General features: G+C 40.0%; 1 protein-coding gene across 1 annotated transcript; it reads left to right on the top strand.

The window, feature by feature from the left end:
* Positions 1–12: 12 nt before the first annotated feature.
* On the top strand, positions 13–26543 carry RTF1 (RTF1 homolog, Paf1/RNA polymerase II complex component). Its single transcript, XM_064714498.1, is given in 19 exon segments — positions 13–114; positions 116–205; positions 2810–2920; positions 11261–11408; positions 12882–13086; positions 15125–15239; positions 16832–16943; positions 17780–17915; positions 18526–18703; positions 19614–19696; positions 20036–20123; positions 20208–20315; positions 20888–20965; positions 22194–22315; positions 22690–22747; positions 23321–23398; positions 24467–24562; positions 24851–24962; positions 25723–26543. Coding segments are annotated over 19 exon segments (2127 nt in total). The 3' UTR covers positions 25830–26543.
* The last annotated feature ends 847 nt before the right edge of the window (positions 26544–27390 follow it).

Below are 27390 nucleotides of genomic sequence, written 5' to 3'. Positions count from 1 at the left end.
CGCGCGCCGCGCATGCGCGGTGCCCTTTGTGTCGGGCGGGCGGGCGGCGCGGGTCAGGCCGGGCCGGGCCGTGCGAGCGCCGCCGCCGCCGCCGCCGGGGCGGGGAGGGGGCACCGCCGGCTCCGCCATGGTGAAGAAGCGGAAAGGCCGTGTCCTTATCGACTCCGACACCGAGGACAGCGGCAGCGAGGAGAACCTGGACCAGGTGCGCGGGCAGGCCCGGCCCGAACGCGGGGCCTGGGATCGCTGGCCCGCGCTCGGCTCGGCGCCGCCATCCTTCCCTCGCTCCCGCCCGGCGGTCCCTCGCCGCTCTCGCCCTTCTCAGCCCGATGTGGCCCCGCGGCCTCTGTGGGCAGAGCCCGCGTCCCTCCGGCGGATCCCCGGCCCGCCCCTGGCAGGAGGCCCACGCTGGCGGGGGCTCCTTGCAGCGGGCCCGGTGCTCGGCGCCGGCGGGACGGAGGCGCGGTGGATGCTCCGGGGCGATGCTCCGGGCGGTCTCGCCCTGAGCAGGGGGTAGCGAGGCCCGACTGCCCGCGCTCTTCTCACCTCGAGTAGTGGGGAAAGAGGCCCAAAGGGCTGGGCAACTTTTCCATGCTACTTTGGTACGCCGGGAGAACAGCGTGTCAGGTCCCTGCCCCTGCTCGGGGCAGGCAGGCTCCCGGAGTGTTAATGCGTGTTTAATGCGACCCTCTCAATCTTGGTGACCGCGCTGGAGAGCTCTGTTGGTGGGAAACCAGCCTGTAGATGTAAGAAGGGGTAGTAATTATGTATTGATCACCCGTGCATCTCCCGAGGTTCTAAGTGCCATGTCTGGTGTGAGTTCAAGCGTGGCAGGGTTGCAAAGGGGATGTCTCCCCCTGTGGAGCGGGCTGCTTTCAAAGATTCACCTTTTGGTGTAGCAGGTATTGATGGTGTGATTCCAATGGTAAATAAAGATATTATAGGTGAAGTGTGTTGCAGTTTGAATGGCAGTGCTTGCTCCGGGGAGAAGTTTGGAAGGTCGAATATGCTGAAGCCAACATGTCTGATGTAATTTATGTGTTGGACCTTCAGAGTTTTTAATACAAAAACTGTTGCTATGTTGCAATAAAAAGCCTTCCCCAACACACAAAAATACTTTTGCAGGCTGGGGCTTCAGAAAAATCAATCAGATACTCTAGTAAAACAAATACACTGTAGCTGATGTGGTTGATCTTGTATACCTCTAAAGTCCTTAGCACTGCCAACATCTCGCTGTTAATGTATCGGTTTGATAGTTTTAGAACTTGAAAATGGGAGTTGGGCTAGCTCTAGCATCAGTCAGACAATTGGAGTGATGGTGGTGGGAGTAACCACGTGGTTCTGCGTCTGTTCCATCCCTCACTGGCAGCAGGCATCTGCAGCTGGACCCGAGTACAAGGTGCTTCCCCCTCCGCTGAGCAGCTTGTAGCAGCTGTGACAGCAGGGAGGTGTGTGTGCAAGGATGAAGATCAGGTAGCAGGGAAGCCATGTTTTTGAGATGAGAGAATACTGACTTAAATGTTAAATACTGAGTAGATTAAATGTCTGACAGATTCCCATGGCAATCTAGGCTTGTGAAATCAAAGGGCTAGCAGCCTTTTAAATATAGTATGTTGGAAAACACAGAACAAGTGTAGAAAGAAAGAAAATAAAAAAGGACTATAACTTTAAAGTGGTGGTTCCCTTCAAGAGCTTCCCAAAGAGAAGCACTGAAGCTTTTTCAGTAGCTTCCAGAGATCTGTTAAATGTACAATTGTGCTATTTTGATGTTGCAGGGCTTCTTTAGAGGTTGGTAAAATGCCATTGCTAATGAACTAATAAAAAGTTTCTTTCTTGATAAGTAGGCAGACCATCAGTTTCTGCAGTGTTTATGTTCTCATTTGAGGTAGTAAATTGTAATCAATTTGTTGAGATAATCTTCCAGTTGTGACACTAATGGAAACTAATCCAGCATCAACTTCCCAAGACTGCAGAAGTTGGTGTGGCTGTATTTCTACACACAGCTAAGGCTCATCAGCCCCAGAGTAATGTTTCTGAGAATAGATTCCGTGTCCCAGACTGCAAAGACAGTAACACAGCTTCAAAAACGTTTGCTTTGTACTACTGCTTGTGTCACCTGAACAAGTGATGAACAGTAGATGATGAGAGTATTTGAGAGCCTTGTAGTTCTTTGTGTGCGTGTCTGTTGCCTGTGAAAATGCTTCCTTTTGAGCAGAACAGCTCTACTAAGTTTCACAGACTTTGAGCTTGATACCTGCTCTGTGTCTGTCCCAAGCTTTAAGTGCGTTCTGGGGCATGCACCAGCAGTGAAATGGAATGAAACAAACTGACTAAATATTACCAAACATGATGTAAAAGTGATGCCTAAAGCATTTACCCTTTAAAGTGTATAATTGCAGACATCTCTGTTATTTAGGAGAGGAAGCTGCTATCTGCTGGTATTTGGCTTTTTAGGGCTGATGCTTCATGGTGTAGTTAGGGTGGTTTTCAATTATTACCCAATCCAAATAAGACAGATCCGGACATGACTCTGAAAGTAACTTGTCTTACGTTGTTTATTCCAAGAAAGTAATGATAGTAATAGTTACCTTTTATAGCTTGTTATCTTTAAAATCCTTTTGTAGCATCCAGTATTAAAATTGTGTGTGCACATGTATATTTGTGAAACACAGGTAGAGTTGTTCCTTAGTAGGTGGCAATAGTCTTGCTACTGAGATGTGCTCAGATATTGCAGAGAAGCTGCACATGCCCTGACCTGGATTGTTAAAACTAATCACAACACTGAAATAATTGTGTGTTTTTACACCAGGAGCTCCTGTCATTGGCCAAACGGAAACGCAGTGACTCTGAAGAAAAGGAACCACCTGTGAGCAAGCCTACAGCATCCTCGGACTCTGAGACATCAGACAGTGATGATGAGGTGACTTTATCACGTTATCAGTGACATTGCTGTGGGTTGTCTGTCTGATCATACCTAAGCAGTGAAAGTGTATTTATCATGCAGTATATTTAGCCTGCTGACTTCATAAGCTGGGACTGGCTATCAGTGATGGAGACCCATTAAGGCCAGATAATTTTTTTATTAAATGAATATGTTTTGAATTCTAATTGTATACAAAATAGTCTATATATAGAAAAGATGACTGCCACTGTAATCCCATATTCATATGGTGTGGTGAGCTGCCTGCTTTAAACTAGTGTTTTTCCTGTGTCGTGCTTGCTGTTGAAGTAGCAGTGAAGCTGCTAAAGCTGGACTCTGAATTCAGGGAGTGAGATTTTCACTTTTGAGTGCAGCTTCCTTCCCGAGAGAGGGGTCAAGGCAGATAGTACTATTTTACAGTAGTAAAACTGTTCTACTTAGCTGCTTTTATTCTCCAAGAACTGTGCTGTGAATTAGCTGTCTGGCCATTTGGATATGCAACAGGGTGTGTTTTGATCGACATCTTTGAAGAAAGAGGGAAGAAAAAGTTCAGCATTACTTTGTTCTAAGGTTTCTCAATTTCTTGTATAACAGTGCTTATACAAGAATAACAGTGCTGGTTCTGTTTCTAGTATTTGTTCTTGGTACTATAGTCTAGAGCTGGTTAAAAGCCTGTGCATCAAGAAAAGAAATATTTAAAAAAAAACTATTAAAACAGGTACTGCAAATGTTATACAGGTATGTGAGTTAAAGCAATTTCTGGAAAGCTTACAAATATTTTTGCACACTTTCTGGAAATTATAGTGAAGTCATTAATTCCACCTATTCTTAAATATTTGTCAGGGAGATGTTTGGTGTGGGTGGGCTTTTGTGGTTTTTTTTCCTTCTAAAGTAACAGTACAGATTATCCATTGTGGCAGCTTGCAGCCTAACTGGGTAGGCCAGTGATAAACTGTAAAGTATTTATTAGTGTAGCAGAGTTCTTCCAAAAACTGTGAAGAATGTGCAGTTTAATTTTCTTTCTGTGGCATTTTTTAAATAAATATGCTTGGAACTCTGTTCCAATTCAATAATTTTCTTAAAAACCTGCTTCTTGTATATCTAATATACGTTTAAGGCATAAAGACAGACAAAATTGTGGACAACCTAGATATATTAGGTTTCTTATTGGGGAACTACTCAGTCTGTTATGGTGTGTGTTCAGATCTGCTGGCTCACAGTTTATTTATTCTAAGTTATGTGGTGACCAGCTTGTCTGGAAAAAGTAGACTTGGGTGTGGAGAGCATGTGGATGATAAAGCCTTCCATTCTGTGTTTATCTCTGAAAGCTGTCAGAATTTTAACTTGTGTAATAAGTAAGGTCTGCCTTCCTCTTCTGTGTAGAATGTGACAATACTTTTTCACAAATTTGCACAGACCTTGCAGATCAGCAGTGCTACTGTTGCACCCAGCGTGTTTGATACTCTTTCTAATCTATGTATCATTTCAAATTGATACTATGTTCTTTCTGACCTCCATGCAGCAAGAGGAAAAAGATTTAGAGAAGAGGTAATTAGGACACTTGCTTCTATTCCTGTGTCTGAAATATGCATTCTGAACTGCTGCTTGTCACAGCAGGATGAGCGGCTGCCTTACAACAGTTCTGCTTCTGCCAGTCATTCCTTTCCTGGGCTTGACTACATTAGTCCTGCTGAATAACTCAAGTTTTAATAAGTATTCTTGTGGTTGGTTTGAAGTTCGTTCAACCTTGGGAATTGGAGTAGGAGGGATCCCCTCTTGGAATAGGGGGGATCTAAAAGTTGAATTTGTATTACTTGACTTCCTGCAAGGTGAAGACCTTGAGGCAAAAGCATGGAAATTGTTGCTCTGGACAAACGTGCCTAATCCTACCCATGTGTTTCCACAGAGGCTTTTCAATGTGCGTCTCCTTTGTGATTCCTGGAAAGCACTAAATGTTCCAAGATTGGCACTATGTTGCACGTACAGGAAAAAAACCTAAATCTGTTGCAGAGTGTAATGCAGCATGCTGCTTTCTTTTAGAGGGAGGAAAGTTTGTGGGGCATAGGGGAGAGAAAAACATTTTGGAATTACTGAATAACAGCAGGTACAAATCATGCTGCATCTATATAATAGTGCCCAAGGGATGTCACTACATCTTTAATGTTATATTTATGTGTATCAGTGAGAATGCACTTCTTGCCTAGATGCTGAGTTCTGTAACACTTCTGTAACCACTTCTGTGGTCTGAATCAAATTTTCTAGCCACCAGACTGAAAGTGAGTTGCAAGCAATGAAATAGGAGAGATGTTCTGAACTGTCTTCTGGTGGGGCTGTGGGGCATTCTTGACTGAATCACTCTAGTCTTTTGTTCAGAGAGCTGATAAATAGCAATGACTGCAGGGCTTTGCAATGAGGAGAGCCACCTTTGCAAAGAGATGTACTGATCTGGACACAGATGGCTCCTTTTTCTGGTGTGTGACCATGTCTGCTCAAGAGCTCACCATGTCAAACTGGTAGCTTTCTGCATGTAACCAGTTTGGTGCTAGCCAGGTTCCTGCTGGGGCTACCAGAGGTTTGTGTGTCCACAAAGTGTTCTTGTTACTGATTGAGGGCATTAGGTGGATGATGTTCCTCAGTTGCAGTAGGTTAATTCTGGGCTCTTGCTTTTCCTTCTAAGCATCCTTTGCTTACAGTAAGATAATTCATTCTGTTGTGTGAGAAGAGGGGATGACTTCTGCAACAACTTCACTGACATTAGTGTTGATTAGACAGAAAGCCACAGTGCTACAGGAGCTCCTGTTTGTTTCTCTTGAAAAGTACACTCATTCTAATGTCTGGAAGGGTTCAGTTCTGCCTTTCAACACCTACAGGGTCAGGACAGAATATCCTTCCAGAACTGGAAAACTTATATAATGAGTGCTTAGTACTATTCTGGAGTTTAGTGAGGATTATCTGTTTATACCTTTTTTTACAAATGTGCTCATTTGTTAGGGACCTGTATAGCTGAAGATCTTGTCAAGAGCTATGGGACAGAGGAGGAGGTGAGCAGTAGTCATGCAGCTGGCGAGGAGATTGGTTTTAAGTAACAGCCTAGAGGGTTTTATGCCTCTTTGTAGCTCCTTACTGCACTTTAAGTTAGAGCACTCCAGCAAAGCACAGATGAACTGAGTACTGCATGTGTTCTTTCTGTTTTGGGGATGTCTTTTGGTGGGTTTGTAGAAATTACAGTACTGAATATTGTCTTTTCCTGTGTGCTTTTATTTTATAATACTGCTTAATTAAACCTTCAAAAATGAGTGGGTTCTCCAGTTCTATGAGGCCTTTGCCACACAATTTTTTCAAGCTTAGGACATTTGAAACAGGCCATGCTTTAATCTTCTTAGACACAGCTTATAGACAGTGTGCTTTGTAACTTTGACTTTTCCTGGAGACAGTTTCCTTCAGCTATTAGTGGGTGCACTAGCAAAGCTTTTCTCAAGAAAGAAGGGTGGTGTTACTTCCTCCACTCCAAATAAAGTGCAAGTGCAAATCTGAATAGCATAAGCTAATTCTATGAAGGCTGGCATGTCAAAAGGAGTAATGTGAATAAGCTGTGGACAAAACTGGTATAAAATTTAGTTGGTAACGAACTTCTTTAAATTGCAAACTAACATGGGGATAACTTCTTGGGATTTGATTTCTGGGAGATTCTTGGAGCTGTACATGAATGAAAAGGGTAGATCAGGTGTCTGGTGATACTCTGGTCCATGAAGCCTTCTTCAGCCAGTTCCTGGGAAAGCCTCTTCTGTGGCTTCCAAAGGTGTTTTCTTTATTTGCTTATTTCCTTTCCATTTTGGTGTACGTACCTAGAGTTTCCTCTCTGTGTCTAAAATAGTTCTTAAAGTTTTCTGATTGCTAGGTTGTAGTCATCATCAAAGTGTTTGAGGTGTTCAAATGACAGGTGTAGATCCTGAAATATAGGATAAATAACAGTGGCTTTTTATTTACTATTGTTTTAAAAGTAGCAGTAGAGAGTATTTTCCTCCTTGAAGCTCTTGGAGTGCTGTCTGTAGAGTTTTCCAAGCTTTGAGAAAGCCTGAAGACAGTAAATTCTGCCTTACTTTCATATCTGTGCTTCCTGCTGTTGAGTTCAGACAGGCTGAAACTCTAGTTTCAGGGCTTGCCTGGTGGACTGCCTTATTTTTTTCCTGTATGAATGCATGAAAGTTTGTAAGCTGAGCTGATGTTACCTATGGTGCACTTAAATGCCATGACAACAGGACAGCTGGAGTTTATCTGCCCTTGGAAAGGAACACATTGGTAAGGGACCTATTTTACTTTGATGTTGTGGCTTGTCTTTTGCATTTTGCTTATAAAGCCATGGAATGTGGCAGGAGGGAAGGATATGGCACGACAGGCTGGCAACCTTATTTGTGCATCCTTACTTGTGCATGATAGGGGGTTGAAAAAAAAGCTGGGAGAACACCTATTTGCAAATTAAAATCTCAGTGTGTAATGCATCTCTGTGTGAATAGAAGGAAACAGCAACTACCTGAGCAGTAGAACAATTCTGCACTCTGAGCTCACTTCAGGTATAGGGTTTTTTCCTTTTTTTCTTTTTTTTTTTTTCTCTGCAATCTCATTTCATCTCCCTACTGGAAATATGTTCCAGGTTTTCTGAGCTGTAAATTGTTTTCTTAAATCACTTTGTGTAGTTGTTTTTTTAGAAGCTGACTTTTAAATCTAGGTAATTTCTAATGTGGCGGGTTGGGGTTTTTTTTTCCCCTGAAGTCCATTCTGGTTACTGTAGCTTAATTTGGAGTTCTTAGAATCAAAGAATTATTTAGGTTGACAAGGACCTTTAGGATCATCATGTCCAACTGTTTTGTGGAGGAAATATGCAAGCTGTTAGCACTGTGAACCTTGGCAGCAAGAGGGAAATTCAAAAGGCTCTCCTGGCTCCTCCTTGTGAGAGAGCCAATAAAGCTCTGTTGTTGGGTAGTGCTGAACAATGAGCAGAAGGGCACGTGGCACTGCACTTGTGCACGGGTTTATTAACTTGCTGTGGCTGGAACCATGGAGGGTTCCAGATGGTGGCCGAGGAGGCAGTGCTGAATAGAGGGGCTGTTCCCAGCAGGCTGTACAGCCATGGGAAGCATGACAGGCATTGACTGGGGCTGCCTGACAGCAGGACCTGAAGAAACTGCAGTAGAGGAGGCATTTTGGAAAGTGACTGTTGTTTGGAGTTAAGGGGAAAAGAGCGAAGAAATGTTTCTGACTATAACTGTGTGTGTTTTTACTTGATGTTGCATGTAAACATGTTGTATTTTTGATTTTTGCTGGTGTGCTGGAGCATGAGGAAGGGACTCAAGACTTTGGTTTTCTAATATTTCCTTCCCTCTCCCTCCTAGGCCAGCTTAGCTGTTGTGTCCTCCTCTGTTGCAAGAAGAAATTCATATTGGCCACTCCCTCTGAGCAGAGCAGATAGATCATTGAGTGTCCAAACAGCAAGTGCAGCAGTGTCTGAATGCACTTTGTGAGCCTAGGAGTCTTGTGCTTGTCCTGGTTTTGAGTGGTCCACGATTTGTCCTAACTCTTGTCTTGTCTTGTAGTTGTTCTGGGAATAAGCAGGCATTCATGAGAGATTGAGGTAATTGAATAAGCCCAGAAGCAGCTGAGCTGGGTAAGAGTTTGGCTTTGTGACAGCCCTGAAATTGGAAGATGGACATGGAGGTCACTTGAATTAACAAAAGTGAGATGAAGTGTTATCTCCAGGGTGAAATAGAAACCAAAGCACACTTTCCTAGATGAGAGAGCAGATTTTTAATTACCTTGTCCTGTGTTGGTTTGTTTGGGTGGTTTTTGGTTTTGGTGGTGTGGTTTTTTGTTTGTGGGGTTTTTTGGTCTTTTTTTTTGTTGTCGTTGTTTGTTTGTTTGGGATTTTTGTTGTTTGGGTGGGATTTTTTTTGTTTGGTGTTTCTTTGTGGGTTTTTTTTTTTGGTGTTGCTATTTTTTTGTTTTGTTTTGTTTTTCCAAATGTTTGTCACATAGGTTTCTTTTGAGTCCTATCTTCCTGGTCACAGATTTTATCCACAATTCTACTAGTGAGTTAAAAGCTGAAAACAGTGATATGTAACACATGTATGTACAACTATTAAACATTTTATTCACTGAAGTCCTGCTGGTTTTTATCTGATCTTAGCTTCTTTAATCTCAGCATGGCCTCTCAAGGTCTTGATATAACTGTGCTGCTTTACTGTGGCTTTCTGTGTGCTGCTTCCTTGCTGTGCAGCATGCTGACATGAGGTATAATTCAGCATTAGAACATTGAAAAGAAGTGGAAGAGCTCTGAGAGGGAGGCACCTCTGCATCACTGCTAAACACTGAGTTTCACTTTTCTTGCTGTTGTGTCCTCTCTGGTATGTCAGTGGTAGGTGAGTGTTTGAGCAAATAGCAAAAATGCTCTTTTCTGTTCACCTGGGAGATGATTCCTTAATGCTGAGATTTGAGTAGATTTAGACAGAGTGCAAGCTTGTTCTTTACTGATTTATATGAGCATAGTAACCAGAAATAATATTAGACAGCAATATTGTAACACTGAACAAGTAAAACTTCAATGCTGAAGCCAGTAAAAACTTCAGTACAAGCTCAGGCTGGTGTAGAGTCAGAAGCTTTCTGTGCAGTTTTTTCTCAGCTGTCCAGCAGACCATAGCAGACTCTGGGGTACCTGCATTGGATATGAATTGCAAGGCTCACCACTGTACTTTTACCTCAGGAAAAAGAACAAAACCAGCTTTGGCCTTGACAGAGACTTCTAAATACTCTGATGGTGCCTAAAGTACATGATGAATCATTTGGTAATATAGAAAATACAAGGTTGGGTGTGAGTAATCAAAACCTGGCCAATTCCAAAGGTATTTGTTCAGGTATTGTTAGATTAGGCAGTGGTTTATAATTACTTGCTTGAGTTTCATCTAGAGTAATTGAACACCAGGGATCTCTGAGGATGGTGTCTTATCAGACAGAACAATTTATCAAATATGATGGAGTGATGACTGTTTGCAGAGACAGACTTGATTCATCCCCCAGGATAGAGTGATTGGGTAAGAAGCCTGAAGTTTTTATGTATTTGAGCTCAAATCTAAGGTGTTTTTTTTTTCCACTTAGACTAGTTTTCAGTGCAACACCTCACTTATGCATAGTTGTATTTGCTCACTTGCATTATGACTGGTTTTTTAAGACTCCATGTTCAACCAGACGGTGCTTTGCATGAAAGGTGAGAATAATATGCAGGTATTTAGAGGATTTGTGTGTGTAATATATATATATATGTGTATATATATATATATATATGTATATATATATATGTATGTATGTATAAAGCCTGAGGGTCTCATGCCTGGAGAATTTTTAGAAAGAGGTGGTGAAGTGCAAAAATATTGTAATGCCTTTAAGTAATAGATGGGCAATCTTTATTGCTTCTGTTCCCTTCTGGCTTTACCCAAGTAGTTGGAACAATGTAAAAATTCTATTAAGAAATCATACTGTAAGGTAAATACTAGCTCTTCTGGGACTTTGGGATTTAAAATGGCTATCTGTCTGGTGTATGTATGGTGGTGTAAGTCCTGTACTTGGAAACTGTGGTCTAAGTTAACTGAAAATATGACATTAAAATAAAATTAAAATTTGGACTTGATACTGTATTTTTTTCTCATTTTTTTCCTGACTTCTGTTATTCTGATTTGATTCTTCTTTGTGTACTTAGGGGGTAGTGCCACCACCTGCATCTCTGAGTGCACTGCTGGCTTGTTGCATAGAAATACAGACACTGTGTACTTTTGGTAAAACAAAGATTTTGAAGAGGCTGTCACATATAATTGGTGTCCTTCATGAATGTAAAATCTGCTCCTGGTTAAACTAGTTCTGGAAAAACATCAGTTGCTTCTGTTCAATAGTAAACTGAAGCTAATCTTTACAAACACATTGGACACATTTTTTAAAATTATTTTCTTAGGGAAATATTTTCAATACCTTCTCGCTTGGCAGATATTGCCAACTTTGAAGTCTTCATTATCTTTTAAAAGCAGTCACCTACCAACTGTTAAAACTGGTTTTTTTTTTCAAAGAAAAAACTTCAACCAACCGCACAACACTCTACTCCCGAAAACCTTGTAAAAGGCTCTCATTTATTTGATAAGCTTCCTTTTGGCTTCTCTTTTTTTCTCTTCTTTACACCTGTATGATTTTTTTGCTGTCAGCTGTTGGGCTGTTTCTCAGCTGGTTTTACTCCAGTGTTCTGGAGAAGGGAGAAGAGAGTGGTGTTTGTGTCTCACGATCCCTTTCTTGGTTCTTTCCTTGCAGTGGACTGTCGGAGGTTCTAAAAACAAAAAAAAGGGAAAAGCGGGTAAGGCAGAGAAGAAAGGAGCCATGAAGAGACAGATGAACAAAGCTGCCTCTTCCGGCAGCTCGGATAAAGACAGCTCGGCTGAGAGCTCGGCACCTGAAGAGGGTGAGATAACACTTGTGCATTTGTTTAGAGTGATTCCAAGTGAACTTACCTGTTGTGCACCCTGGAGAGAAATGTTGCATGGTGATATTGAAGACCATCTTCAAAGATTTTTAGTTGTGTAACTTACAGTCAGGGTAACTTTTACATTTACTGTGGCTTAAAGTAATTCAGTGTAGCATTGCTGTGAGCGCTCCATTACAACTGCAAGGTAAAGGCTATTTCATCTGAAGAATGAATGGCATTTCATTGCTTGACTTTCTCCTGGAAAAGAGGCTTCCTTGCTTCCTTCTAGCATGTCCTATCTATCCATGTGGGAAGCATTTTTGATTCTCATTGACGTACTTTCCCATCCCAAGCTTCTTGTGACAACAAAGGGAAAGGTACATAGTGTTTGTGATGCAAATAAGAGCGTCTTTTTTATGCATTTACTCTGAATTGGAATTCTTGCACATTTATACTGACATAGAAGAAGAAAAATCATTCTATAACTTTGTCAGAATTTTTTTACATTAATATTGAATACATTTCAATGCTGGGCAAAATTCCTATCTTCTGTTTCATCATGTCCATGAAGGTTTGCAGGTGCTGACTTGCAATTTCCGTTGATGCTAAAAAAAAAAAGTACATGAAGGAGCTTACAGTTTTAAGTGTATCAAGCACAGCAGATACAGACAAAGGCATGGAGTGACTGCACCTGTATATACCAATGCTTACAAATCAAGGGCTTTCATAGTGTGAGCTTGCAAAGCTGGAAGTTTCCAGAAATACTAATACCAGTATGGAAGTGAAAGAAGGAATCCTAATGGCCTGCTTTTGTAATTCAATCTTATTTAGTCAATGAGGTGAGATAATCAAAGCACTTGGACTTGGATCAAGTTTAAAGGTGGTATTACCCAACACTAGAGGGGAGTCAGCTGTTCCCTAAACCCGGGTGGAGCTGGGAGGGCTTGTTACAGTAACAGGGCATTGCCAGCCCTGAGGATATTGGTTTCAACTTTATCTCCTGGTGTAGCAATTCATAGTGTTGCAGTCTTCACGTGACTAATTTTGGTCCTTCAGGTTGCTGTAATGAGGTGGTTAATTCTGTGGTGGTTGATCATGGTATTTGAGGTGTGTGCACACAAATTCATGCCTGTATAAGCAACTTGTCAGGGACATAAGCATATGGGCATAGACGTCTAACTGTAGGACTGCAACACATTACTAAAAGGCCTTTTAAATTTGTTTGTCTACTAAGAATTTTTAATTAAAACCCAGTTTGTATTCAAATGTAGTGCCACTCATTTTAGAATTTTTTTAGCATACATATATTATGATAATTTCAATCGGGCCTTAAATTGCATTATATGTATGTTTTTAGTATAGTGGAAGACAAGTGTAGAATTAATTCATGTTATCTCTTGCTAATATGCTATAATGAAGTGGTTGGGCTTTGCCCCAGCTGAATCTCATTGCCTTATATTTTTGATTTAGGAGAAGTCTCTGACTCAGAAAGCAACAGCTCCTCATCTAGCTCAGATTCAGATTCTTCATCTGAAGATGAGGAATTCCATGATGGCTATGGAGAAGACCTGATGGGAGATGAAGAAGACCGAGCTCGACTGGAACAAATGACGGAAAAGGAGAGAGAGCAGGAACTGTTTAACCGGATAGAGAAGAGAGAAGTGCTAAAGAGAAGGTGAATTTTATGTCTGTTGATATTTGGTAGCAAATTCTTAAAGGCTGCATAGGGGAGTATGCTGACTGTGCTCTCAGTACTGTTAAGTGAGTTAAGCTTGATTGTATATTTTTTGAAATTAACTGTCCTTGTAGTAGTTAAGAAACACACAGCAGGAATTCTGCATATTCTTGTAGGAGACAGTATCTAAAAGTTTCTCAGCTGTTGAATATGCCTGGTTCTATCAGCTACTCTTGTAGTTATGTTACTGCCCCATAGGTTAGATGCCAGACAGTCAGAAGACCTGCTTTTCTTCATCTTTTTTGTATTAACTGTCATGTGTTGATGCTTTGGGAAAAGGCAAACAAAGCATAAGGTGTACATGAGTTTCTGCAACTTTTCAGAAAACCATGGTGAAGCACAGATCAGTGTTAGGATTGCTTGTATATGGGTGTGAAACTGGTTTGGGCCCTAATATAAGGTAGAGATACTGAAATAATGAGTGATGTTGGATATGTCCTTTTCATGGAACCTTTAGTATCTTATGTACTGTTGTGTTGTTGTTTATCTGTAGCTGTTACACTGTCCAGGCAGCTTCTTTATAGTAAGGGTATTTTACTTCCCATGTGTCTTAATCAAAAGGATTTGGCATGTATGGGACAAGGTTTCTTGAGTTTCTTTCTTCTTTAGTGCCTTCTCTTTTCTCATTTGCTGAGAAATTTCCCTAGAGGACTGACATCTGTTGAGTAAATCATGTCAATACAAGCAACTGCCAAACTGTGTTTGTCCAGGCCATAGCTAGAGCACTGCCTGCCTGCCTTGATTTTGACACCACATTCAGAATCTTATGTGGTCTGCTGCTCTCCTCAAAGGGATCAGAATGATTGTAAGTTTGGATTTAAATCATGTAGAAGGACATCATATTATTCAAATTTTACTCTCTATTTCCTGGTAACTGAATGTCTCTGTTTTAGAATGAATGCTGGAGAAGACACAAGCAAGCTAAACAGTCAAAGCTTGAGTTACTGATTTAATCTTAATTGAATTTGTGCTGTCTGTGTAAAGTCTTGGCAGTTAGGACTGAGGGGGTGGTGGGGTAGTCATTTATGATAAACTGAATCTTTCAAAAGCTCTTTGTGTGCACATTATGCTGTGAGTTCATTTGGATTACAGCAGACATTGCATCTGCTGTAATGCCTGTGCCTCGTGTGTCATGCTTCATGTTAAAGGCATAAAGGGCAATGAGCTCATCTGACACTTCAGTTTGTTGTCTACAAAATCCAGGTGTAAAGGACTGAAGAAGAATCGACTGTGTAGTGTGCATGTAGATAACATGAATTTCAGTTTTTGGAAGCTATTTTTTTCTTGTCTATGTCCATATGTACACTTCACTAAAGCAATGACCAGTCCAGGGTGCAGTGGAATCTCGTTCTCGGGCCTGTTCTATTGAAATTACTACTCTTCTGAATTCAGTGGCTGAAAATAAGACATCAGGGTGATATATTTCATGAAGGTAGACATGGAAGTGCCTAAATTATTCTGCAGAAACTGAGTCTGATGAGAATTCAGCTGCTGAAGGAGGACTTGAAATGTGGCAGTCATTTTTATACAGACCAGTGCCAGTAAAAAGGTGAAGTTTAAGCATGAAAAAGCTAGCATGATAGTGGCTTTAAAGAAAAGAAAATCTTTAGCTGTTTAGGTTCAAATTATGTGAAATAGCCACATGATTTTAGAATTTGAGGCAGCTTGCAATGATCACTGCACTGGCAAAGAGGAAGATGGAATAAGGGAATCTTTCTGTGGAATAGTAATTTCTACATGGTCTCATCAACCCTTTAGTAGGACGGCACTAGGTATGCTCAGCTTTTCTTCACTATGTTTTCTTGGGGAAGGGAGGGGATGGGAATAGGGGACAGGGTAACATAAAAGGGAGAAGGAATAAGCAGTTGAAGTGTTACTTGCAGCCTAATAGCAATTGTGATAGCATCTGAGCAATCCTTTGCTTTCTCAGGAAGCGCATTCTTTCATGCATTCTTTTTGTTCCAATAACTTCTCCTAGATTTGAAATCAAGAAAAAACTAAAAACAGCAAAAAAGAAAGAAAAGAAAGAGAAAAAGAAAAAGCAAGAGGAAGAGCAGGAGAAGAAAAAACTCACGCAGATCCAGGAATCCCAGGTAGGAAATAAAACTGTTCTTTGTAATAACCCCTTTTTTTTTGGAGAAAGGGGAGAGGATATGGCCTCTCTACCCCTAATGTTTTCCCTTAATTTCAAACAGTGTAGTAGGCAGATCAGAATTTAATTAATTTATATGCTCAAGCTATCTTCAGTTTTTCCCGTTCATTTAAGGAAGTTAACATCTTTGGCCTGTTGAGGGGTGCACTGATGCTACTTTAATGAAAAATACAAAGTTGCAGCTATGTCTGCAGTTGCTGTGATAGCCCTCCCACATGAGAAAAAGAAAGCAACCTTTTACAGTTCCTTTAGCCAAACTTCTGTAGTTCAGTCTGAAACATTCCATACATGCTCTTCTTGAAAAGTTTGAGAGAGCAGACCAAAAACTGCTCAGCTATCATATTAATTATTTTGTGTGCACATACATACAGAGGCAAAGATGCTTAGTTTGCTCTGGCAGGGATGTCAAGGAAAAGCTTGAATGCCAGGAGGAGCAAAAGTAGTTCTATAGTTTTTCCTACCTCCAGTAAAAAGAGGACAACACTAGTTTTTGAGGCCAGGTCTCTGTAACTGAACTGTGATTTCAAATAGTGAAGATCCTGCCATTAATACAGAGTCAGGGCAGGTAGGCTCCCAGAGAGGGATGAGATTCATCTTGCCTAACTTCAGCCATCTAAGAACCAGTTGATTGTTTACACTTTTTGTTGCCTGTTGTTTTGTGCAATGGAAGAGGGCATCTTCAGCTGACCATTCACTGTGTTATTTTCTAGTGAAACAGATGTTTAACACCCAAAATCTAATTGGGTGAGATGAGTTTTCCCTTAGGCACATGTTGAGTGGAGTGAATCACATTTCCCTACTCCCTCAACTCCATATATGTACATTGTGTATGCCTTAATAGTCCATTTATAATACACAAAGTGTACTTGCAAATACATATATGCATGCGTAAAAGGATCTTACATAGAATTCTTTTACAGTGCCTTGCAGAAATTACTTCAACTTAGCTGAAATTACTGTCTTTTATGCTTATTATAAAGGCTGCTTTCTCTATAGAGATAGAACTGTTAGAAATGGAAAACACAAAAAGACGTTAAACATTTAAAGTTTGGATCCATCTTGCAGATTTTACAAGCAACTTTCTTTCTGCTTAAAGTATTTTTTAACATGACGTTTTCCTTTGCTACTAAATGAAAACTAGTGCTTTGAGTTGGCCTTGCAGAAGCAGCAAATGAGAAGACTATTCATCCAGTTTTTCCTCATTACATGTTATTTGCTAAATTATTTCTGTTTTATTTCTCTGTCCTTTTGTAACTTAAAGGAGGAATTTTGAGACTACGACTTGGTGGCAGAAATGTTGAACTTATAATATGTTCATTAATTTTGATATGAAGCAGAATAAAGAAATATGCTCCAGACTGATTTCTCTCTCTACCTTCTATAAAAAATGAACTGAAAAAAACTGATTTCAAAAAGGAATAAGCTAGTAATTTCTATTTGAAAAAATTTCAAAGTATGCAAACAAATATTTGTTTTGATGCTTTTTAACTTATGGATTTATGGTGTTGAGGGATTTTCTGTGTATGTTTTTAGGTCATGTCACATAACAAAGAGCGGAGATCAAAGCGGGATGAAAAGCTAGACAAGAAATCTCAGGCAATGGAGGAGCTAAAAGCAGAACGAGAGAAAAGGAAGAACAGAACAGGTATGAAAGGATGTTGCTCTTGCTACAGTTTTTCAGGCATTATTGCAGCTTTCTGAAAGCACTACTTCCTCTTTCAAATAAATGCAACAATCCTACACCTTGGAGTGAATGAATTCTATGTCTATGTTTTCCTTGGCCTTTGCCCATCATGACCATCTAGGGTGGTACTTGGCAGTTTACCACTGATGGAGTATTCCTTACCCCTGCCCCTCCCTGGAGTGGCCTAACACCAGAACTTTCATCACAGTCCACTGAATGGTTCTTAGTAAGGTTTAGTTAATGTATCTGAATTGGTCACTTGGATTCAGGTTTTTAATCTCTGAATCATTCAAACTCCTGCTTATTGTACTTGTGATACCCTGTCTACATTTGCTTGTTTCTTCACTGGCACATCATCTTGTCCATCTTTCCACTAACTTGATGCAGCCATATTTTTTACTCTACTGGACTTCATTGTAATCCTCTCCAAACATGAGGTTTTTTTATTTTTCCTTGTGAAATAAAAATGAGTTGTCTGATCATAATAGTTTTTTTCTTGTACATCCAGTTGTTACACGCATCTTGAGTTACTATGTGCAGTCAAATTGGGAGACTGAAATTAAGTACAATTGAGGTTTAGAATGATTTTAAATACTTCATGTATATGCAAAGAGAGAAGTCAACAAAGTGCACAGCTTACTAGTGGATTTGAACATGTGCCACCTGTATCTAGTGTAAAATTAATACCTGTCTGCCTCTTGGACTTTTTTTAAAGCAATTAAGGTTCAGCTCATATAGGGAAGCATTTCATAAAATATTTATAGCTTGCTTTTCCTGGTTCTCTGTCCTTTACCCAGCTGAATTGCTTGCAAAAAAACAGCCATTAAAAACTAGTGAAGTATACTCTGATGATGAAGAGGAGGAGGAGGATGATAAGTCTAGTGAGAAAAGCGATCGCTCCTCCAGATCGTCATCCTCTGATGAAGAGGAAGAGTAAGTAGTAAACACTAGGCTATGATTACTTGTAAGTATGTTCAAAAATAGAGATCTACTTTAGGTAGACACATGCTTTTTCAGAGGATTGTTTGGGGCAGTTCAGTGTCTCTAAAGTGTTTTTGCCTCTGGGCAAAATTGCATTGCTCAAATTTGAGTCCTTGGCACTATATCATGGTTCATGGGACTTGTTACCTTGGGTGGGTTTGCAACTTCAGTTCCCTACTGTCAGATTTAGCCCAGATTACACTGTTGTGTACTGATTTGTTTAGTCCTGCAGTTCAGCAGCTGCAGATCTCTGGCATATATCTGGGCAGATACATGTGCTGGCTTATCTTAAAGCATTTGTCTGTAAACTGCCTCGGCATGTGTCTTTCTGCTTTCTGGTAGCAGGGGCAGTATTTAATAAGTCTAGGATTTCACCTTAAGCCTTTCTCATGAATGCTAAATTCACACATCTACAGTCAACTAGTGCATGATGAATCATTCCTTTTACTGGTAATTTAAATTATGTAAGGTGCTCATGCTGCACCTTACTCAGGGCCCCCTTTTTGGGCTTCAATTATGTCTCTGCTTTTTTCTTTATTCTCTCTCACCTTTCCCAAATCAGGAAAGAAGAAATCCCTCCCAAGTCGCAGCCGGTGTCCCTGCCTGAAGAGCTGAACCGAGTGCGGTTGTCGCGGCACAAGCTGGAGCGCTGGTGTCACATGCCCTTCTTTGCCAAGACCGTCACCGGCTGCTTCGTCCGCATTGGCATCGGCAATCACAACAGCAAACCTGTTTATCGGGTGGGTTTAGTGCTGAGGGATTTAGTTCTTTGTTGTGTGCTGCAATAAAATATTTGTGGCTTATCGGGTCTCAGGTACCAGGGACTGTTTGACTGATAAAAAAAGATTGCTTATAACCAGAAAATGTAATTGCTGCCAAAGAGGTGGAGGAGACTGGTTTAAGAATAAATAAATCTGTGTGACCACCTAAGGGAGGAGCTAAATTTAGTGAGAGAGATGGAGCACTAAAAAAGCCTGATCTTCCAGTTTTGGTTCATGCTGTCTTATCATTTGTATTGCAAACTAGAGTTTCAGACTCTTCTTAGACCAAGTAAGGATGAGTAAGATTAATTCCTTATTTCTAGGACCGTTCTGAAGTTATTGTGTGGTCTTGACTCTTTTTTTACAAAGTTTCTAGTACACCCCTATGCCTTCAGAAGAGACTGCATTGAGAACACAGTTTTGTTTTTCTGTTTCATTGTTGTAATCATAGGATACAAGAATAGTCTCTAAAATTGCCTTAAGAAGGCCCCAGAAGGGTTGTGTTTAGTATCTGAGCAGCAGTAGTGTATTTCGTTTGAAACATATGTTAACCCAAACCAACGTTATTTGAGAAGGAAATAGGAAAGGTAGGAGAGAGTACACTATTTGGGCAGGAAGGCAGAGCTGAGAAGATACAAAAACTGCATCAGGCATTCAGATGGTATAATTTACTAACTCAAAAACTATGTATGAAGCAACTCATTCAGTACCTGATAACATATACTGAAGTGTCTTGCTTTCCTTGATCTGGTTAGAGTTGTTAGCTAGATTAAGGTTTTTTATTTCTAATGAAAAAGTTTGAATATACCTGATACATTCCAGAAACATGAAAAAAACCCCTAAACCTCTCTTGCATCCTTCTTCTCATATATTATACTCTGTGATACAGGTTGCTGAAATAACAGGGGTGGTAGAGACTGCAAAGGTTTACCAGCTTGGTGGCACACGGACAAACAAAGGCCTACAGTTGCGGTAAGATACTAAAGGAATCCTCTTTAGTTCATGAATCAGTGTCCTTTTCATAGCAAATAATGATCTGTGTGGGATTTGGAGGTGAGAACTGAAAAGTAGACTGAGCCTTGTCACGCTACTTAATGCTAGAATGTTTGGTTTGGGTTTATTTGGTTTTTTTTCCTTCCTACTTGTGCGTAGTGGAAATGAAAAAATGCCCAAACATTTCATGCAGGATGTTATGATTATGTTGATGTGTGGTTGTTTATTTTTGGACTTCTTTAATCAGATTACACTTATAGATCCAATGTCACCACTTTACACCATCACAAGGGGGTGTTTTGCATTTTATCGTTGCAGGCATGGCAATGATTCACGTGTGTTTCGCTTGGAGTTTGTCTCAAATCAGGAATTTACTGAAAGTGAATTTATGAAGTGGAAGGAAGCAGTAAGTTTGCTAGACTTCAGTTTCTTCTTAGCAGCCTTCTGCCAAACATGCTTTAAGTAGAAAGTAACTCTGTCTTGTGTTTAGATGTTCTCTGCTGGGATGCAGCTACCCACACTTGATGAGATAAACAAGAAGGAAGTGTCCATCAAAGAAGCCCTCAACTACAAGTTTAATGATCAGGACATTGAAGAGGTAAATGGTGCATTGTAGTGAAGCTGTGTCAGTGCTTATAAGTGACAGGAATTCATGCAGTAGCAGTTACAAAGCCAAATGATCATGGTATTTGCATTCCAAGAAGGAAGTAAAAGTCTCAAAGGAAATTTCATAACTGGATAGAGTAGCTTGGTGATCCTGCTGTTGTTTTGTGTTCACTCCTGCTTTTCTTTATCATTTGTGCCCTGTTATCTCCTCTTGAACTTGTGTTGCGTATCTCTGAACTCCTGAGTATGGCAACTTAGTTCTCAAGTTGTGAAAAACTTGACAACATCGTGGTAGTTGCATTTATCACAAGTTTTGCAGTTTTGTACTTGCTTGGTACTGACCAAAGGTGATTAGCATCAGGCTTTTGTAGGTAGTAAGGAGAATGGAGCTGTAACTCATTACCAAGGGCACAAACTAAGAAACAGAACTATCAGAGCATACATCAAATTCAGTAGCAATAAATAAATTTCTTAGGTGATACTTATCTGTTGGTTCTAATGTCCAAGTACTGAAATAGAGATTTCATATTTGCATATTCATGTTGTTTCCTCTGCATCTTACAGATTGTGAAGGAGAAGGAAAGGTTCAGAAAAGCACCTCCAAATTATGCCATGAAGAAAACTCAGCTATTAAAGGAGAAGGTGAGAGATGAGATGATGTCTGCAAGCTTAATGCAGTCTTTTATTTCAAAGAATTGGAACTCATCTGGATTAACAGAAGTCAGCAGTAGGCTCAACTTTAACTGTGTAGCTGGAAAGGGGTTCTCAGGGTTCATTGCTGGGATCGGAATACTCAGAATCCAATTAGCTATTGCACCCCCTTTTTTTAGGGGCAATTGCCAACAATTTAAGCTGTCTCTTGTGTCCATTAAACAAGGTCTTAAACTGGTCTGCCTCAGAAACTTTTTATTTTTTCTTAGTTTTTTTCTTTTTTGGTTTTTTTTTTGGTCCATTTAGCTGTTGGGTTTTTTTTGTTTTGCTTTTGTTTGTTTTTGTTTTTAGAGTACTTAGTAATAATGTTTGGAAGTTGATTTCCTCTTATTTTAAGACAGGAAAAACAGAAGTTGTGTTACATTTTTTACTCAGGACTAACTGAATTGTCACTTTATGCCTGGTAATTTCTATTGAAAAAAAAGAAGTGGCTGAAAGGTTTATTTGCCATGAACTATTTTTACCTGTAGTCTTCCTGGAACAAGTAGACCTAACAGTGCATAAAAGCCAAAGCCGAGGAGTGAAGAAAAGGAGCAGTCTTAAGTATCTCTGAAGATGGGACTGCACAAATAGAGCCAAAATTTGTTTGTCTTACTCGAGACATTAAAGCTTCATATACAGTAAAATCCAAGAGTTCGTATTAATGTACCTTTCTTGGTTCCTTGGTTTAACTGTATTTTTTCCTGTGGTCGCTATTTTACTATACACGAACATGTAAATGATGAGGAGTGCAGTTGCCTTTTGTTGTCACCAGGTGGTGCAATAAGCTGTTGTCGTGCCTCAGGGGACTCCCCGCTCCCTGAAGTAAATGGCAACTGGGAATTGTGGAAATAATTATTTCCCTGATCTGCTAAATGGGGATGTTAAATTTTAATAAAACTTGTAATTTAAGTCATCTCACTGACCTGTCCTCCCCATGTTGGGACTGGTGTTCCTACATCCTCCTTAGTGTAAGTATTTTGAGAGTTCTTCAGAATAAGAAATCCAGTTTTGCTGAGAGCTGTAAGCAAAGTGTAGCTCTTTGTTGTACTCTTACCATGCAGGGAAGAACATTCATGACTGAAGTAGGGTTGGCTCATTGATTCACAGATATATCTCTTGTCTCTCTGAGTAATTCTGGGTAGAGAGCAGTTCCTAATGAGTTCATTTTTGGTTGAAGGCTATGGCTGAGGATTTGGGGGACCAAGATAAGGCCAAGCAGATTCAAGATCAGCTTAATGAACTTGAAGAGAGAGCAGAGGCCCTGGATCGTCAGCGAACAAAAAATATTTCTGCAATCAGGTAAGAAGCAGATACTGGGAATTTTCTTTCTTAAATAGTATCAAACAATATGTAAAAAAGACAAACTAATGCATTAACAAATTAACTGCAGGATTTTGTTTCTTTTTTCCTGTAGACTGTGTTAATGTGTATTGTAATGGCTCTGTTAGTGCTTGTCTATCTTCACTTTCTTGTATCTGTCATGCTGTTAAAACTGTCAAAAATGTAAACTCTCTTCTGTATACCCCAGGGGGCAGTTGCATTGCAATAAGAGTAATTTGTGGTCAGGATGAAGCTGCAAGAATGCTTTCAGCTGTTTTGCTGTGTAGGGACTGATAAATGATAGTCACTTTCTTTTTCTTTCCCCCACCCTCCTTTTTTTTTCCATTCTGCAGTTACATCAACCAGAGAAACAGAGAGTGGAATATCGTTGAGTCTGAGAAGGCTCTTGTGGTAAATAGTGCTGAATTAATACTTTTCTACAAGTAGAGATTAAATGATGCAGAGGGATAATTGCATGGCAAAGTTGCTAATTTTTTAAAATCTGTAAAATCTTTCATAGAGGCAAATGATAGGATTTGAAAGCACATTGCTTTATCCTTTTCCTCAATTCAGTTATCAGCAGATTAGTCACTATAAGAGTGACTTAATGCTTGTTATATGAGAAAGAAAATGTCTCCTCATAAAGGAGACTTCAAATAAGAGAAGAGTGAAGGAGATATTCGGTTCTTTGTAGTTACATTTTTATTAAGGAAGAGTTAAGCTTGTTAACAAATGCTTAAGCATTAACCTTCCTGAGAGTTGTGTGTGTATTTTCTGTTGTTGCATGCAATAAGGACACTTTTTCCTGTGAAGCACAGGACAGTGGGTGCATTAAAATCTTTCTAATCTCTAATGTTGCTGGTTTTTCTCCAATCTCAGTATTGTATATAGCAAATGAGTAATTGCATGGATGGGGGGCTGTGGGAGGATTTAAAAGAACACAAGTAGCAAACTCTGCAAAACCATGTGCTATTTCTTCTCCAGGCTGAAAGTCACAGCATGAAGAACCAACAAATGGACCCCTTTACTAGGCGGCAGTGCAAGCCCACAATAGTGTCTAATGTGAGTGTAAGACTTAAGTTCAGTTGAGGCAATTTGTTGAAAAACAGAAACCAATGCCATCCAGAATGTAGGAACAAAAATTCCCAACTGTGCCATATGCTATTAACGCCCTGAATGGCAGTGTGAGATACAGCTGAGTGAGATCCTGGTCCCTCTTCTTTTTTAATGCAAAGTGTGAAGGACATAAGTGATGTGGGTATGTACTGCAAAAGCAACCATGATTGAGACTTCTGTCATGAGTTCATCTATGTTGAATTATTCAGATTTAGTTAGCTCTGAGAATACAGTTTGCTTTAGGTGTGAGTTTCACTTTTAATTAGCTGAAAGTTTCCTGAAAGATCAGTTTAGGGTGAGAGGAGAACAAGCATTTGGGCCTGTGATGGATGAAGTAGTTCAACAGAAACCTCCCTTGTGATACTGTGGCAAAACCTTCTCCTGCAATTCCTCTGTGTATAACTGATGAGTAGCAAGGTGATCACCTCCTCCTTCTAAGTAATCTGGCCTTGTTGAGGTCTGTTCTGGAAGAGTATGTGGTTCTGGTGTGGGTACCTAAAAAACCAACTGCTCAGGTCAGCTTTCATCAGTCTCCACAAACCAGCAAGGAAACAAAAGAGAAATTATGTTGCAGGGCTTGAATGAAATATTTCTGAAATACTACTTTAATAGAAAGGAGTTGTAACTGAGTAGCTTTATTATGCTAGAGAACTATTAGGTAAAGACAGTAGTCTTCTATGGATTGCTTGTCAGTGTTTCAGGCAGAACTGTAAGCTGAAATCAAATACATACTTAGTAGCATCAAGAATAGTCACAGAAACAAACTGTATAATCAGGGAATGTATTTCTGGTTTCTTTCTGAAGATGATTTTTAGTTTGTTATTGTCAGATAATGCCAGGATGATTTCAGTAGCCTTCTGGGATTCTGAAAGTTGGGTGAATGCATATACAGTCTCTTATGATTTTAGATTCATGGATATGAAAACTGTTTTACCAAAATGTAGTTCTAGCTTTTGCAAATTTAAATGCATGTATTTTTAATTTTTATTCTTGCCTAATATTTCACCTTTGCAGTCCAGAGATCCTGCTGTCCAAGCTGCCATCCTTGCCCAGCTAAATGCAAAATATGGATCTGGTGTGTTACCAGATGCTCCAAAGGACATAAATAAGGTGAGTTTCCATTTTGATCTCCATTATGTTCCTCACACTGTCACCCTTTTGCTCTGTGAAGCTCGTGAGTAACAGAGATGCATGTTTCAATTCTAGAACAGGGTATCCTGTAGAGCTTTATCATAAAAAGCAACAGTTTGTTGGTTACTTGAAAAAGGAAATTTAAGTTGCTCTAGCAGTATGAAAGCTACACTAAGTGTGTTTATGACAGAAGAGGGGAAAAATATTTTTATCTCTGTTTTTGTGGCCAGATAAGGTTTGGAGACTTACCTGTAGTTTTCATTTCAGGGTCAAGGAAAAGATAAAGATGTGAACTCTAAATCAGCTAGTGACCTCTCAGAAGATCTTTTCAAAGTGCATGACTTTGATGTAAAGATTGATCTTCAGGTTCCCAGTTCAGGTAGGTGTTCCATCTGAGTTTGGGGATGTGATTGTCCAGCCCATTTTGATAGAACTTACTTCTTCCAGAATAATTCTTTCAAGGATTTGGTGGGCTTTTGGAAATGGGAGTAAGGACTCTGTTTACCATCTTGGCAAGTATCTTGAACTGAGGAGGGTGGGGATGTGTGATAGTGACATCCATTTCTTTCATTACCTGAAGGATTAGATCTGCAGTTTCTTGGAGGACAATAATTTAGGAAGTACTGTAAGAATGCACAAAGACAAGAAGCAAGAGCAGGAGAAGTTGTTTTTCAAAACGAGGTCAGCTCTGGATGTAAGACTAGAGAATGAGGCAGGAGTTCAAGAACAAGAGACTTTGTGTAACAGCTAGTGAGAGTTAGGAACTTGAGTTAGCAAGCAGATAAGGGTTAGGCACTGAAGGACACTTAAGAGAGAAGGATGAGGAGACAGAACACCATTTTGACATTTTATGCAGTATCCTTGCTTAGCAGAAGAATCTGGAGACTGATGAAAATGTGTGTTGTAGACATAGATAGAATGTTTAACTTTTTCTGCTTACTATCTGTCTCTGGATTAATATACAGAGTCAAAATTGCATGTGCTGCATGTCTGAGTATAAGCTCCCCAATACTGTCTGTATTATTAACTGAAGATATGTACTACAGAAGCCAAACATGATTTTGTGGTGAAGTTGTCAGCAAAAACAAGTAAAAATTTTGCCTGTGGTTTTGTCCTTACTCTTTTCTTGTCCCCAACAGAATCTAAGGCACTGGCCATCACCTCCAAGGCTCCTCCAGCAAAAGATGGTGCCCCTCGGCGATCATTGAACTTGGAGGACTACAAAAAGAGACGGGGGCTTATTTGAGCATGCCCACTCTGCTGCTTCTGATCCTGCATGCTCCATGATGATGTCCTACTTTTTCTTCCTCCCTTTTCAGTTCTCCCTTCTGGGTTGGAGCAGCAATGGAGCTGGGAAGAGACTCTTTAAAACTGCCAGTCATCTGTAACATAAACCATTCAACTATTTACTGTATAGACCTCCCTTCTTGCCCTTTCCTCTGCTCCCCTCACAAATGTGGATCTGTGCTATTTGGGGTTTTCCCATTTCTTTTAGTTTGAGTTTTGTTTTTATTTTGTTGATGCAGCTCGTTGGTCCACTCTGTGTTCAGTATTAGCCTGAGGTCTGGATTTCCATAGGAATCTCTTGGCAGTCGCAGAATCAGCACTTGGTGATCTCCCCTTACATACCACCACAGGCACAGTGAATAAACATTGGCGCAAGACCTTTGTGGCTGGAAGGTCATCTGCACTTTCTCCCTCTTCTTCCTCCTTCATCCTAGCTTTGGAGAAGGGAATCTTCAAAAACTGGCCTAGGTTCAAAGTGTAAATTTTTTTGGGAGGGTTGTGTGACTTTTTTTCAGGTGTTTTTTATCATTTTTAAGCTGCAGTACTATTTGTATCCGTCTGTCACAGTTCTTTACGGCTGTTTGAATTTCTACCAGCTGTATTTGAGCATCTGAAATTGCAAGAAAGAAACTCATTAAATGTGATTCTTCTTACTAAAACGGCTTGGCTGATATAGCTGTTTAACTTCATGTTCTCTTTTTTAATTACACTTAACCGATGAGCAAGAGGTACACAGCTCTTAATGTGGGACTTGTCATCTATAGCACGTCCAGACTCTACAGCTGTAACTGGGTGAAGTAGCTTTTTATGGGGTGATCCTGGGGAGCTCATTTGGTTGGGCTTTAGTTTCTTCTCCAAGCCTTCAATATTACATATTTGTTAAGTTATCATGTCGTCACTGGACTCCAGCTTACTTTGTTTCTTGCTTTCTGAACCATTTAAATGGGGCTTCTATCATAAACAAAAATTTTTTTTTAAAAATCACACTCTATGGAAGGGGAAGGACATAATAGAAAGATCAGTGGGTAATATGAGAGGTAGGTGATGGACATTTTTCATATATAAACTAGTACAAGTGCAACATGAGCACAAGAATTATATGGCTTTATGGAATATTTGACTAGGCACAAATTGACAGCTGAATTATCGCTCAGGTGTAAAAAAGAAAAAAAAAATTCAAATGTAAATATAAGTGACATTTAAAAAAGAACTTTTCCAAACAAGATACAGGTGAATATATAAAACTAAGAACTAAATTAAAAGAGAATTAGAAGTCTAAAAGTTAGAGGCCCTCGTTCAGGTAAGCATGCAAGCACATGTGTGTTCCTACTCAGGCCAGTATGAATATAACAACTTAAGCACTGAACTGGATAGGAATGTTTCTGGGGGACTCTAAGGAGTGAGAATGCAATGCTCTTCTTGTGTCAGAGCATCGCTGTTTTTCTGAAATCATACACTGGTTATCTTAAAACCTGTGTTTGATACTGATGTTGGATTCTTAATGAAACTTTAATCTAGTT

This window comes from Zonotrichia leucophrys, chromosome 5 (assembly GCF_028769735.1).
Source record: "Zonotrichia leucophrys gambelii isolate GWCS_2022_RI chromosome 5, RI_Zleu_2.0, whole genome shotgun sequence".
Classification (NCBI taxonomy): domain Eukaryota; kingdom Metazoa; phylum Chordata; class Aves; order Passeriformes; family Passerellidae; genus Zonotrichia; species Zonotrichia leucophrys.
Note: the sequence above shows the minus strand (reverse complement) of the source record. Positions and strands in the feature narration are given on the sequence as shown.